At 41.3% G+C, this 14,085-nt stretch overlaps 1 protein-coding gene across 4 annotated transcripts in view; it reads left to right on the forward strand.

Moving 5' to 3' along the window:
• The first annotated feature begins 2,073 nt into the window (after positions 1 to 2,073).
• Aunip (aurora kinase A and ninein interacting protein) overlaps positions 2,074 to 14,085 on the forward strand; it is a 26,320-nt gene continuing 14,308 nt past the window's right edge. For 3 of the 4 annotated variants that reach the window (XM_010633513.3, XM_010633530.2, XM_010633505.2), the window contains exon 1: positions 2,074 to 2,281. In XM_010633513.3, the coding sequence (XP_010631815.1) occupies positions 2,204 to 2,281 (78 nt within the window). In that variant the 5' untranslated portion in view covers positions 2,074 to 2,203. Of the gene's footprint in view, positions 2,282 to 10,305; positions 10,380 to 14,085 lie in introns of those variants that run through there. The other variant, XM_033767548.1, reaches the window with a different exon arrangement.

The following is a 14,085-nucleotide window of genomic DNA, read 5'->3' on the forward strand; positions in this document are numbered from 1 at the left end:
TATATTAAAACATAGAATAGGCCGGGTGTGGTGGTGCACCCCTGTAATCCCAGCACTTGGGAGGCTGAGGCAGGAGGATCGCTGTTAGTTCGAGACCATCCTGGGCTACATAGTGAGTTCCAGGTCACTCTCAACTATACAGTGAGACCCTGTCTCAAAAAACAAAAAACAAAACAAAACAAAAATACAATATATCAAATACACGAACTAGGGATCTAGCTTAGGGGTACAGTGCTTGCCTAGCAAGCCCAAGGCCTTGGGTTCAGCAAATACACACACACACACACACACACACACACACACACGCGCGCGCGCGCGCGCGCGCGCGCGTGCCTATCTGGAGGTGGACTTCAAGCTTGGAAGTCCAGCATTTTGCATTTCCAAGGGGCTTCCAGAATTTACAAAGTACTTTGACAAATGTTACCTCACATAACTTTAAAATTCAAGGTTGCACAGTAAGCAGGACTGAAAGCTAGTTTGTTTAAGTCACAATCTCTCTGTTGCCCACGCTGTCAGGAACTCCTGGGTTCAGAAATTCTCATGTCTCAGCCTCCCAACTAGCTGGGACGACAGGTGTGCGCCATCACATCCGGCGAAAATCTGATTCTGGTACCGGAAATTGAACTCAGGACCTTGTGCTTGCAAGGCAGGCACTGCGCCACCGAGCTACATCCACGCCCTGAAAATCTGGTTCTTGACGCCAAGTTCTCACTTCATGTTTTCAAAATCGGGGCCTGGGATTCGTCTTTCATATGGCTTCGTGTTCTTAGATTATTGTTTTAATTACAAAAGTCATTCACATAAAGAACTCAAAACAACCAGCCCCCCCAAATATAAATACCCAATTAAAAAATGGGCGTCTGAAATGAACAGACATTTCTCAGACAAAGAAATAAAAGCAGCAAGTAAATATATGAAAAAGTGTTTCACATCACTGGTCATTTGAGAGATGCAGATGAAAACAACACTGAGATTCCACCTCACCCCACAAAGAATGGCTGCAATCCAGAAATCAAACAATAACAAATGTTGGCGGGGTTGTGGGGAGAAAGGACACCTCCATTGTTGGTGGGAGTGCAGACTGGTACAGCCACTGTGGAAATCAATATGGAAACACCTCAAAGAGCTGGGACTAGAGGTTCCACTTGACCCAGCCATCCCTCTGCTGGGTATCTTTCCAAAATAATTAAAAGAATCATATCACAGTGATGTATGCACACCCATGTTTATAGCGGCACAGTCTGTAACAGCTAAAACTTGGAAATAGCCCATCTCCCCATCAGTTGGAAACTGGATGAAGAAAATGTGGTTTTTCTATAAAATGGAGCACTACTCAGCCATAAAGAATGAGAAAGTAGATTCATTCATAGGTAAATGGGTACATTTTGAGGATATACTCCTAAGTGAAATAAATAAGTCACACATGTGTAAATACTGAATAGTTTCTCTGGTGTGAAAAACTAAAATAGTACTCAAGATCCTAATGGGTTAATTAGCAATGTGAAATAGGAAGAAAAGGACTAAAGGAGTAGGGACAGAGAAAAGGGTGGGGGAAGGGGAATAAGGGAAAGGGAAAAAAATATGAGAAAATGTAAAAATGGAATTGAAGTGTTTGTAGGTGGGGAGGGGAGGAGGGGGTGAAGGAAGGGTGGGGACAAGGGGAAAAAATGAGAAGCAAGGCCTGTCATGCAAAGGTACAAGATTCCAGTAATGAATGTAACTGTACTGTCTACCTAGAATGTACCAATAAACTCAATTTAAATTAAAACAATAAAAAAAAGAAAGTAGTTCACAAACTCGAGTAGTGTTGAGGACCCCAGCTTGGAGTCGGGGACCTCAACCTCGGTCCACTGCTTCCTCTGGGTGATGGCGAGGATTCAGCGGTGTCACAGGCATACCTTACACCTGGGGATTTTATATTTACAGTAAAATAGTGCAGTTCAGAAAAAAAATGCGCATTGCTGGCACGACCCCGAGAACTCATTCATCCCCACGACAGCTTTCCCGGAACCCGGGCGGACCCGCCGCGGGTCAGAAAGGCATCGGGCGGGGCTTCGATAAGGGAGGGATTTCCAGGGGGCGGGGCCTGCGTCGACGGCCGGGCGTGGCTCCGCCCCCCTGCGTTGGCGCGCGATCCGAAAGGCGGCAGAGGTGGCTGTAACGTCCGGAGCCCGAGAGACCTGAAGATTCTGTCTCTGCGCCCATGAAGCGGAGAGGCCCGGAGGAGGACGCGTGCGGCGTGTGGCTGGACGCGGCGGCGCTGAAGAGGCGGAAAGTGCAGGTGAGATGAGTGTGGGAGGACGAGGGCTTGGGGAAGCATAAAGGCCTGAGGCGCGAGACGGGAGGGGTGTGGGGGGCTCCGGAGGTGGTCTCGGTGAAGAGCCGGACTGAGGAGGAACAGCTCTGGGGACTCAGCAGCGAGAGGGGTTTGGGGTCCGAGGAAATTGGACAGTGGAGTGTGGCGAGGGAGAGAGGTAAGCGAAGGAGCGGGCTTGCTGGGCGAGGAGAGACGGGCTGGGGGGCGGGTTTACCCGCCGCAGTTGAGCTGAGCGGAGAGGGTTGGTTCCCCAGCAGGACGGTGCTGGTGCTCGGTAGAGAGCCAGGTGTGCCCACACGGGTGGTGCAAACGCACCTTTGGAAATTCTCACCCCGAGGGGCCTGTTGCTACCCGGCTTGCCAGGATGCAGGCCACCTCGCCCAGCCTTGTCGTTTTTGCTTTGTTTTGTTTTTGTTTTTGAGACAGGGTATCACTATGTAATTGAGACTGACCTGGAACTCACTATGTAGCCCAGGCTGGTCTCGAACTCACAGCGATCCTCGTGCCTCAGCCTCCTGAGTGCTGGAATTACAGGCATGCGCCACCACGGCGGCTTACTCTTTTCTATAGTTAGTTACAACCTGCTGAATAAGAATCAATTGTGGACCTTTAAAATAAAATCTTAACCAGATGTGGTGGGACATAATTGTAATCCCAGCACTCTGGGAAGCTGAGGCTGGAAAATCACAAATTCAAGCCCAGCTTGGGCATTATTTATTTATTTGTTAATTATTTTGGTACCGAGGATTGAATTTGCTTGGGCCCTTGTGCTTGGGAGGCAGGCGGTAGAACCACTGAGCCAAATCCCTGGCCCTGGGCAGTTTAAATTTAGCAAAATTTATCTCAAAATAAATTTTAAAAATCAGTGGTTTTGAAATAATTTTTTAAAAATCAGTGGTTTCTAGCTAATCTTGGTAGAACACTGCATGCCAACCTGCTATTTAACGATTTTACTAACATTTTAAATCCATCAGCAGATTCTCTGGACTGCTTTCAGGTGTGTTTATGTTCTGGCGGAGACTCAGCCACCAGTAATGAATTTTGGGAGGGAGGGCACTTTATTTGTAAGAAGGAAAAAAAAAGAAGACAGAAAGCTGCCCTGTGTGAGATGGAGGGCAGGGGGCCCTGGAAGATAGATACCCATCAGCCTTTGTTCTCAGCTTTTTTTTTTTTCCATTAAGTTTGTTGGTACATTTTAGGCATACAATACAGTTATATTCATCATTAAGGTCTTGTACCTTTACATGACAGATCTTGGTTCTTGTTTTTTCCCCATTCCCCTGCTCTCCCTTCACCCCCTCCACCCTTCACTATTTTCAAAGATTTTGTTTCCATGTTTTTCCATTTCTCATATTTTTCTTTTCCCTTCTTTCCTTTCCCCTACCCCTCCCACTTCCCCTACTCCTTTAGACATTTTCTTCCTATTTCACATTATCAATTATACATTTTGATCCTACACTTTTAGTTTTTCACACCAGAGAAACTATTCTATATTTACTCAGGTGTGTCCTATGTATTTTGCTTAAGAGTATGGCCTCAATGTGTATCCACTTAGCTATAAATGTCTCTAGTTTCTCATTCTTTATGGCTGAGTAGTACTCCATTTTATTAAAAAAAACATTCTTTTTTTTTAATTGAGTTTATTGGTACAATCTAGGTATACAGTACAGTTACATTCATCATTGGGATTCTGTACCTTCACATAATAGGTCTTGATTCTCATTTTTTCCCCTTGTCCCTGCCCTCCCTTCACCCCCCCTCCCCATTTACAAGCACTTTATTTTCATTTTTTCAGTTTCTCATATTTTTTTCCTCTCCCTTATTACTTTTCCCCCACCCTTCCCACTTTCCCTACACCTTTAGCCCTTTACTTCCTATTTCACATTATTAATTATCTCATTAGGATCCTGTGTATTATTATAGTTTTTCACACCAGAGAAACTATTTGGTATTTCAGTTAAAGAAATCTCTATATGAACATTAAAAATAGGGAACCCTAAAATAAAACTAAATAGGAAAGTAAAAGAGAAAAGGAAAAACACATTCTTTATCTAGTCTCCAGTTAATGGGCAATTGGGTTGTTTCCAAGTATTGGCTATTATAAACTGTGTCGCTATAAACATGGATAAGCATATATCACTGTGGTGTGATTTTTTTTTGTTTGTTTGTATTTTGAGACAGAGTCTCACTATGTAGTTGAGACTGACCTGGAACTTATTATGTAGCCCAGGCTGGTCTCAAACTCACAGCAGTCCTCTGCCTCAGCCTTGGGAGTGCTGGGATTACAGGTGTGCACCACCACGCCCGGCTGTGGTGTGATTTTTTTTTAAAAAAAATTCTTTTGGGAAGATACCCAGCAGAGGAATAGCTGGGTCACATGGGACTTCTAATCCTAGTTCTTTGAGGTATCTCCATATTGATTTCCATAGTGCTCAACTTTCTTTTATTATGTTTTGGGGTTCCTCCCCCCATTACTTATGTGCACATTCCTATGTGAGCTTTTGTTTGTTTTCCCTTGTCTGCTTGTCCTTGTCAAGGATTTATCTCTGGGATATATAGGTTGGTTAGGAAGGTCCTTACATATGAGTTAGTGATTAAGGGGATGTGTGTGTAACTAGGGCAGTAATACAGTGACCCTAGAGTTATATAGATAACCTCCTATCCCCTTTGTCTCCTTTGCATTTTATTGGAGGTGGGGAGGGGTGGCTGTTTTGATGGTGCATCTTGCTACTTCCAGCCACTGCTCATCAGCTTTCCCTCTTGTTTTGTTAATTGCTCCGTGCAGTAAAGTTTTAACTCTTTCTAGTCAGGATTAGCTAGAAAACCTAATGAGGCCCCTACTCTATTTTTTCCCTGCCTTCAGAACCCTTTCCTCTACATTTAGAATTTTATTTCTCACTACGTGCACCACTAGCACCTGAGCCAGAATGACTTTCTTCACCATATTTAATCTTATTTTCCCATAAAAATCAGCGTCTTGGCAGGGATGTAGCTCAGTGGCACTGTGCCTGCTTGGCAAGTGCAAGGTCCAGAGTTCGATGCCTGGTACCTGCCCCCCGCAACCCAGAATCTTTTTAAGGCCCGTGAGTACCATCTAACCATGCATGTGCTCTTACACATTTTGCACTTCATTAATTTGCCTTTCCCAGCTCTCCCTTACTGTCCTTTTTGTTTGTTTTGTTTTTTTGAGACAGTGTCTTGCTTTGTAGTCCAGGCTGGCCTTGAACTCACTTTGACCCTCCTGCCTCAGCCTCCAGAGTGTTGGGATTACAGGTGTGTGCCACCACACTGCTCTTGCTATTCTTCAAGTGAAGTACAGCTGTGCTTTCTACTTGTATACTCCTCTGCCCAAAATACATAGGGATAAGATAGCCACACAGCTACGCCTTCATTTGTTCAGACATCAATTTATCAATGAATTCTCTCCTAATCCCCATAAAATAGCAACCTTTCCGTTATCCACACTGTACTCCCTCACCACCCTATTATTATTATTATTTTATTTTTTGGAGACAGCGTCTGGCTATGTAGTTCAGGCTGGTCTTGCACTCATGGCAGTCCTCCTGCCTCAGCTTCCCAAATACTAGGATTACAGTGCTGGGCAAATGCTGTACCCCTGGGTTACAACCCCAGCCCCTTGCTTCTAGGTTTTCTGACTCCTGGCATGAGCCATCATTTCCAGTTTTGGAATTGTTTTTTTTTTTTAACAGAAAAGTTTGGCCAGGCATTTTGGCACACGTCTATAATCCCAGCACTCGGGAGGATCACTGTGAGTTCCAGATCAGTCAACTACATAGTATGACCCTATCTCCAAAGAAAAGAAAAGTTTGCTTTATAGAAACTGAAAAGAATAATAAAAGTATTGAAGTCCAAGGTGTCAGCATTGGCACTCACGTAAAAGGTTTTATTGTAAAAATTATAAATTGAACTTTCTCTTAACAGAGGTAGGGCTCATTCCCTGTTGACAGTTTCCAGCTCTACCCCAGTTCCTCAATTATGGTCAATCCCGATACTGCCTTATACAGTTACTCCCTGGTGACCACTTCCCTCTGGTATGACTAGGTTAGCCTGTTTGACTGGCCTGGTTGACCATCATACCTCACATGGATTGTGTGGATATGACATCCTCTCAGTCACTACATAACCTCCTGGAACTCATGCCTGCATGCTTTAAACCTACCAATTAAGACTCCCCAAGGGAAGCCTGTTTGGATGATGCTCTGAACCCAAGACTGTACTGTAAAGGCATTAATTCACAGGTCTTCTTTCTTTCCCTGCCTGTGCTCATTGACTCCTGTGTATGTTGTCTCCAGGGTTATAAGGAATAAAAAAGTCTTTAATTTCATCTTATTTCTCCTAGTCTTTGGAGAAGTAGTCTTATTATCTCCATTTTACAATTTTACAGATTTAGATTGAAGTTCAGATATTTGGAGATTGTTTGCTTGTTTTTGTTTTTTTGGTACTGGGGATCAAACTCAGGACCTTGCCCTTTCAAAGCAGGTGGCACCACTGAGCTAAATCCTCGGCCCAATGAGATTTGCTCCAGATTACATCAGTATAGTAAATGTAGCTCAGAGACTTGATTCTAGGTTTTCTTTTCTTTTTTTTTTTTTTTTTTTTTTTTTTTTTGCCATGCTGAGAATCAAACCTAGGACCTTGTACATGACAGGGAAGTGTTTTACCACTGAGTTACAACCTCTGCCCCTTGCTTCTAGGTTTTCTGATTCCTGATCCACTGTTTTCTTTATAACATGTAAGATGCCCTCAGACAATAAAGAAATTAAGTACATGTCCCACCTCCCCATGACAAATGTAACCATCATGTACTGCAAACATGTACTAATAATTTTTTTTTTTGTACTGGGGATTGAACTCAAGAACGTGCACTTGTGAGGCAGGTGGTGGAACCACTGAGCTAAAATACCCGGCCCCATTAATAAAATTTTTTTATAAACTGAAAATAGTTTTTACTCTAGCAACAGGGAATAAACCAAGTATATAAATATCAGTCTAAATATATAATTGTCTTGGAGGAATAAGAAAATTGTTTTAGGGGCTTAGAGAAGTGATTGTTTTATTAGAGAGGAATGTGGTGGTTTTAAAGTATGTCAACACATTTTTCAGTATTTCTCCCTTTCCAAGAAGGAGCCTAATTTCTTTCTCCTTCAGTATGGATGGTGTTTAGTGACTCTTAGTGAATAGATGTGGTGGAAAAGGTAGCATTAGCATTCTGAGGCTAGGTCATAAGTAACATTTTTGTTTGTTTCTCACCGAGGGAAGCCAGCTCACTCAGGCTTTCTGGTAAGAGGTCCATGTAGTGAGGAACTGAGGGCTTTTGCCCTCAGCATTTGGGTCAGTGGGCAGTCTCAAAAGTGGATACTGCAACTGTGGTTGATAATTTTGATTACAACATCGAGAAACTGAGAGAGAACACCCATCTAGGCTTCTCCTAAGTTCCTGGTGTACAGAAGTTGTGAGATAACAAATGTTCGTTTTAAGTCACCAAGTTTTGTGGTAGTTTGTTATGTAGCAATAGAAAATGAGTACATATTTTGATCATAGAAAGGGACATAACAAAAGCCTAAAATATGAGTTGCTTTGGAATGGACAGTGGGTGACAGCTGGAAGGACTTCAATGAAGAAGCTAGTGAAAGGTTGAAGTGTTTTAAATAAATGGTTTCTAGGCTGGGGCTATAGCTCAGTGGTTGAGTACTTGCCCTGGGTTAGATTCCCAACAAGGCAACAATCAAAAACAACAACTAGCTGGGTGCGGTGGCGCACGCCTGTAACCCCAGCACTCGGAGGCTGAGGCAGGAGGATCGCTGTGAATTCGAGACCAGCCTGGGCTACATAGTGAGTTCCAGTTCAGTCTCAACTACATAGTGAGACCCTGTCTCCAAAAACTAAAAACCAAAAGCAAACAAACAAAAACAACAACTAAAGCTCCCCCTCCTCCATCTTTGTAGAATTATGAGGGCTTTTGGGATTGCTATGGGTAAGAGTTTAAAGGAAAGTAGGAAAAATCTCACTGGAAATGAGGATGGGGTATCATCATCATCATCTGTGAAAGAAAGTTTAACCTTGTTGGCTGTAGTTAAGTGGAAGTAGAAAATGTAACTGGGTGATACTGGCAGAATTTCCAAGCTGAGTTGAAGGTGCTACTTGTGTCCCCCCCACCCCCGTTATAAAAAATGAGAGAGGGAAGAAGGGAGGGAGGACTGTTTTTTAAAAAAGGAGCCTGGACATGCTGGCTTTGAAGATTGCTGGCTTCTCCAGATGGCACACAAATGCTAACATTTGAGAAATTGCTTCTGAGAAAAGATCAAATCTAGGGGACTACCAGGAAAATGTCTTCAAAGATAAAGCTAAGGATAACTGTAATCTTTTTAAAACTCTTAGTAAGTTCTTGAAAAGTTCTCAGTTCTAATGGTCCCTCAGAGAGTCATTTAGGCAACACTAGAACTTCTAAGAATCTTACATTCAGCAGAAACCAAATGTGGAAAAGGGAAGGGAGGAAAGGGATTAAAAAGAGGAATTAAGGTATGCTATATACGCCGCTCGAGTATAAACATTATGTACTGAAAACATACTAATGAAAATAAAAAGATTTTTTTTAAAAGGGCTTATTTTAAAGAATTTTGGCCCAGGAATGTAGCTCAGTGGCAGCATCCCTGCCTGGCAAATAAGTATGAGGTCCTAAGTTTGATCCCCGGTACAGGGGGCAAAAAAAAGGTTTGTGGGTATGGCTCTTTGCTAGAGTTTACTCATTCACAGAAGATCCACAAAGCTTTTAGGAACTTACAATGGAATAATACTATCAAATAAAAGTAAGTCCTGAGGACCTCAACCTTTTACAGGCAGGAGGCCGGCTGAGACAGTTACTCAGGTGCAAAATGGGACGACTTCGAGGGCAAAACCTAAGAGCCCAGAGTGAGAATTGTTCTCTGGCAAGAGCAAGCTCTAATCAAGGAACTTGCAGCATTTGCCTGGCTAGATGTTAGAATTACCATTGACTGGTAACTCACTTGTAACTATCCCTGTTCCACCACCCTTTGGGGTGGTGGTGGTTTTGTTTTTTGTTTGGGTTCCAGGAATTGAACTCAGGACCTTGTGCTTGCCCCTCAGGCACAGTACCACTGAGCTACATCCCTGTCTTCTGTTTTTGTTGTTGTTTTAATACAGGATCTCTCTGTGCAGTTCAGGCTGATCCTCAGTTCAAGGTGATCTTCCTTGCCTTAGCCTGCCTCCCAAGTGTTAGGATTATAGGCATGCCCCACCATGCCGGGCCTCTGTAGCATTTTTTTTTTTTTTTTTTTTTTCTGTACCAGGAATCGAATTTAGGACCTTGTGCTTACAGCACCACTGAGCTAAAATTCCCGGCCCCTTCTGTAGCAGTTTTGTTGTACTTGTTCCACAATTCTATGTTCGACACACTGAGGGAAGATAATTTGTCTCTAGTTCACAGGCTTGTAGATCTAAAGGAACTGTACTTAAACTATACTTGCAGACTTCATATGTTCCTGTTTTAGGTGTCAGAATCTTTGATTTTGACCCGATGCTGTGAAGATGTGAGATTTGTGAGGTTTTGGGAGCAGTTGGTATATTTTAGAATGGCAAAAATTTAAGTAATTTATGGTAAGAGGGTAAACAGATGGTTTGAAAATATGTCCACATTTTCCCCTACAAAAGGCGGAGCTTAACTGCTCTGCCCTTAAGTTTGTACTGGACTTAGTAACTTGCTTCTGATGAATAGAGTATTGAGGGAAGTCATGGTGTGAGGTCCAAGACTGGGCCATAAATGGCGCTCCGGCCTCCTTCAGTCACTTACTCTCTAGCAAGTTAGCTTCCATGTTGTTCTACGGAGAGGTCATGTAGCAAGAAGCTGAACAGTACCTCTGCTAATCATGTTAGTGAGCTACCTAGGAAGTGAATTCTTCTGCCCCAGTTAAAGCTTCAGATGACTATATAGCAGAGCCAGCATCATGACTTCAACCTCAAGAGAGACCCTGTGTCTGAACCACTAAATTGAGCAGCTTCTATATTCCAGCCTCCTGAAACTGAGGTAAATGTTTATTGTTTTAAGCTGTTAAGTTTTGTGGTAATTTTTTATATAGCATTAGATAACTACTTCAGAAAATATAAGGAAAGACTTATGAACCACAGACTTCAGTACCACTTTCAATAATGGATTGAACAGTTAGGCAGAAATCAAAAAGAAAATAGAAGACTTGAGCACCACTGTAAACCAAGTAGACCTAGGCCAGGTGTGGTGCATGCCTGTAATCTCAGCACTGAGGAGGCTGAGGTAGAAGGATCCCTGTATGAAGCCAGCCTGAGCTACAGCGTGAGTTCAAGGCCAATTTGAACTATGTAGTGAGACCCTGAGTAAAAAAAAAAAAAACAAAAACAAACTAACAACAACAACAACAACAAAAAAAAACCCCAATGAGTCGGGGATTTAGCTCAGTGGCACCACACCTAGCTGGCAAGTACAAGGTCCCTATTTTGATCCCAAAACAAAAAACAAACAACAAAAACAAAGAAACAGAAACCTCCAAAACCAAGTAGACTTACCAGACATACACTTTAGAACAGTCCACTTAGCAATAGCAGAATGCACAATCTTCTCAATTATACATGGAACATTATCTATGAATTAATTCTAGGCTGTAAAACATCTCAATAAATTTAGAAAGATTGAAACCATGTAAATCATACTCTATCCATAATGGAATGAAGCTAGAAGTAAATAACAAGGAAAAATGGAAAATTCACAAGAATGTTGAAATTAAACAACACATAATAATGGGAGGAGGAAGTCCAAGAAGAAATCAGAAAAAAAAATTAGAAAGGACTTCAAGGTAAAAGAAAACAAAACACAGTCTACCAAAATTTATGGGATGCAGCTAACACAGTGTAGTTGGAGGGATATTTATGGCTGTAAACACATTAAAAAGAAGAATCTCAAATTAATAACCTGCTCCTCCATCTTAACAAACTAGAAAAAGTGCAAACTAAACCCAAAGCAAGCATGTGAGTAAACACTAAAACTAATGTGAAAGTAAATGTAATAAAGACTAGGGGAAAAAAATGAGAGTACAGGTTGGTTCTTTGAAAAAGATCACCAAACTTGACAAACCTTTGATAGACTGACCAATAACAGAAGAGTCAAATTGCTAAAATCAGTAACGAAAGAAAAATAGCACTACTGACCTTGTAGAAATAAGCTACTATAAACTTTTTTTTTTTTTTTTTTTTTTTTTTTTTTTTTTTTGTCTTTGTACTGAGGATTGAACCCAGGCCTTTGCACTAAGCTACATTCCCCAGTCCTTTTTTATTTTTCATTTTGAGACAGGGTCTCACTAAGTTGGGTGGGCTGGGCTCAAACTTATGATCCTTCTGCCTCAGCCTTCCAGAATACTAGGATTATAGGTGTGTGCCATGCCCAACTCAAGCAATTACATTCTAACAAATTGAGATGATTTAGGTAAAATGGGCAAATTCTTAGAAAGTCATAGGTTATGAAAATTAACTTGAGGAGAAACAATCTAAATAGGCCTCTAACAGAGATTAGTAATTTTAAAACTTCCTGCAAAGAAGAGTGCAGGTCCACATAGCTTCACAGTGAATTCCACTAAATATTTAAAGCATTACAACCAATCCTATATAAACTCTTCTAAAAAAACAGAAGAGGGGAGGATAATTCTCAATTCATTCTGAGTCCAGTGTTACCCTGGTAACAAAACCAGACCAAGGCATCATAAGAAAACTGTGGGCCAATATCCTTTATGAAAACAGATTTAGAAAGTATTAAATAGAGCCAGGCATGGTGGCACATGCCTGTAATCCCAGCACTTGGGAGGCTGAGGCAGGAGGATCAAGTTTGAGAGTTTGAGGCTAGACTGGGCTACATAGTTCAAGCCCAGCCTGAACTATATAGCAAGACCCTGTCTCCAAAAAAAAAAAAAAAAAAAAAAAAAGCCAACAAAATATGAGCAAAACTAGCAACAACAAAAAAAAGGATTAGAAATGAGCAAGAAGGGCCGGATATTTAGCTCATTGGTTCCGCCGCCTGCCTCGCAAACACAGGGACCTGAGTTCAATCCCTGGTACCAAAAAAAAAGATCAAGAAAATTTATTCCTTAAATGCAAGGTTGGTTTAAATGTGAAGATTAATATAATAATATCTTAAAGGACAAGAACCATGTGATCATCTCATAGATAAGGAAAAAGCATTTGGCTAAAACCACTCCTTGAGTAAAACGTGCCTTTAGTCTTAGCACTCTGGGAGGCTGAAAAGTGTTTTTTTTTTTTTAGGGTAATGAAAAATGTTCTAAAAATGACAGTAACCAATGTTTATACTTTATGAATATACTAAATAATCCTTAACTGGGTATTTAAATGATTAAGTTTTATGATATATGTGAAATATATCTAAGTAAAACTATTAAAAGAGAATGATAGGCGTGGTAGTGCAACCTTGTAATATCACTTTTGGGAGGCTGAGGCAGGAAGATTGCTGCAAGTTTGAGGCTAGTCTGGGCTACATAATGAGTTCAAGGCCATCCTGAACTACACAGTGAGACTCTGTCTGAAAAAACGAAAACAAAAATATTAAAAAGAGAAAGGCTTTGTGGAAGAGGTGGCATTTTGAGGTAGACCTTAAAGCATGAGTCACATTTTGTTGAAAAGTAATGAGGGTGAGCGAACATTCCAACAATGGTGTGAATTGTGCCACAGAGAGGGAAATATAAGGTGTATCGAAGAAACAGAAAATGAAAGTTAGGGAGGTCTGCAAGACCACCCTTGGTTCTGATACCAACTGCAAGTTTGTGTCCCTCTTCCCCCAACCACTCTGAGGTTTGGTGATTCACTAGAAAGACACATAATTCACTGAAAGCTGTTGTACTCTTGGTTACAGTTTATCAACAAAGTGACACAGATGAAAGCCATTGGGGGACACATAGGGCAGAATCTAGAACTCCAACCCTGAAACTTCCAGTACCCTCTACAGTGAAGCACTGGGCAACTATACTTTCAGCAACAGTGATAATACACTCACAAAGTATATTATGTGACTCTTCCAAAAGGCACAAATCCATTCAAAAGTGACTGTCCTAAATGCCTTATGTCAAATAAAGCAAATCTCACTGATGGACGTCGCACTTGAAGGAAATGTTTCAAATTTTATATATAAGGGGACTAGTGGGAGAAAAGGGGGCAAGTAAAAATCAAACTAGTAGCAGTAACATTAAATCATGTTTACATATGAGATGTACAGTCATGGAAAGGAATAAAGCTCTGTTATATATCCTTGCTTGAGTTTCATACCAGATACACTGGGCCATAAAGGATTTGTATCACAGTAGATGAGACAACAAGCATTCTATTCTGAACTAAAAGTGATTCTTTAGAGACACAATCTGCTTGCTCATACCTGTCTTTGACTTATACTCTACTTTCAATAAAGCATGAATGAGAAGAAGTTGCAAAAAAAAAAAAAAAATACTCACAGAGTACTACTAATCTGTATGGCTGACCTTAGTTTCCAGCCCCTGAGGAGGTTAAACTGAAACTGCATATCCCAACCTCCCACCGTAACTCAGTTTGTTAGTATAGACAATATGGTATGACCCAAAGGCCTCTAGGTTAAAAAACAAAACAAAATGTTATGAAGAAGTATATTCCAATGACTTAGAGAAGAGAGCTATTAGGAGCTGACAGCAAAGGCCAAGATCTCTTTTTTTTTTTTTTTTTTTTTTTTTTTT

Source organism: Fukomys damarensis, unplaced genomic scaffold (genome assembly GCF_012274545.1).
Source record: "Fukomys damarensis isolate Sample0158 unplaced genomic scaffold, DMR_v1.0_HiC HiC_scaffold_23, whole genome shotgun sequence".
Classification (NCBI taxonomy): Eukaryota; Metazoa; Chordata; class Mammalia; order Rodentia; family Bathyergidae; genus Fukomys; species Fukomys damarensis.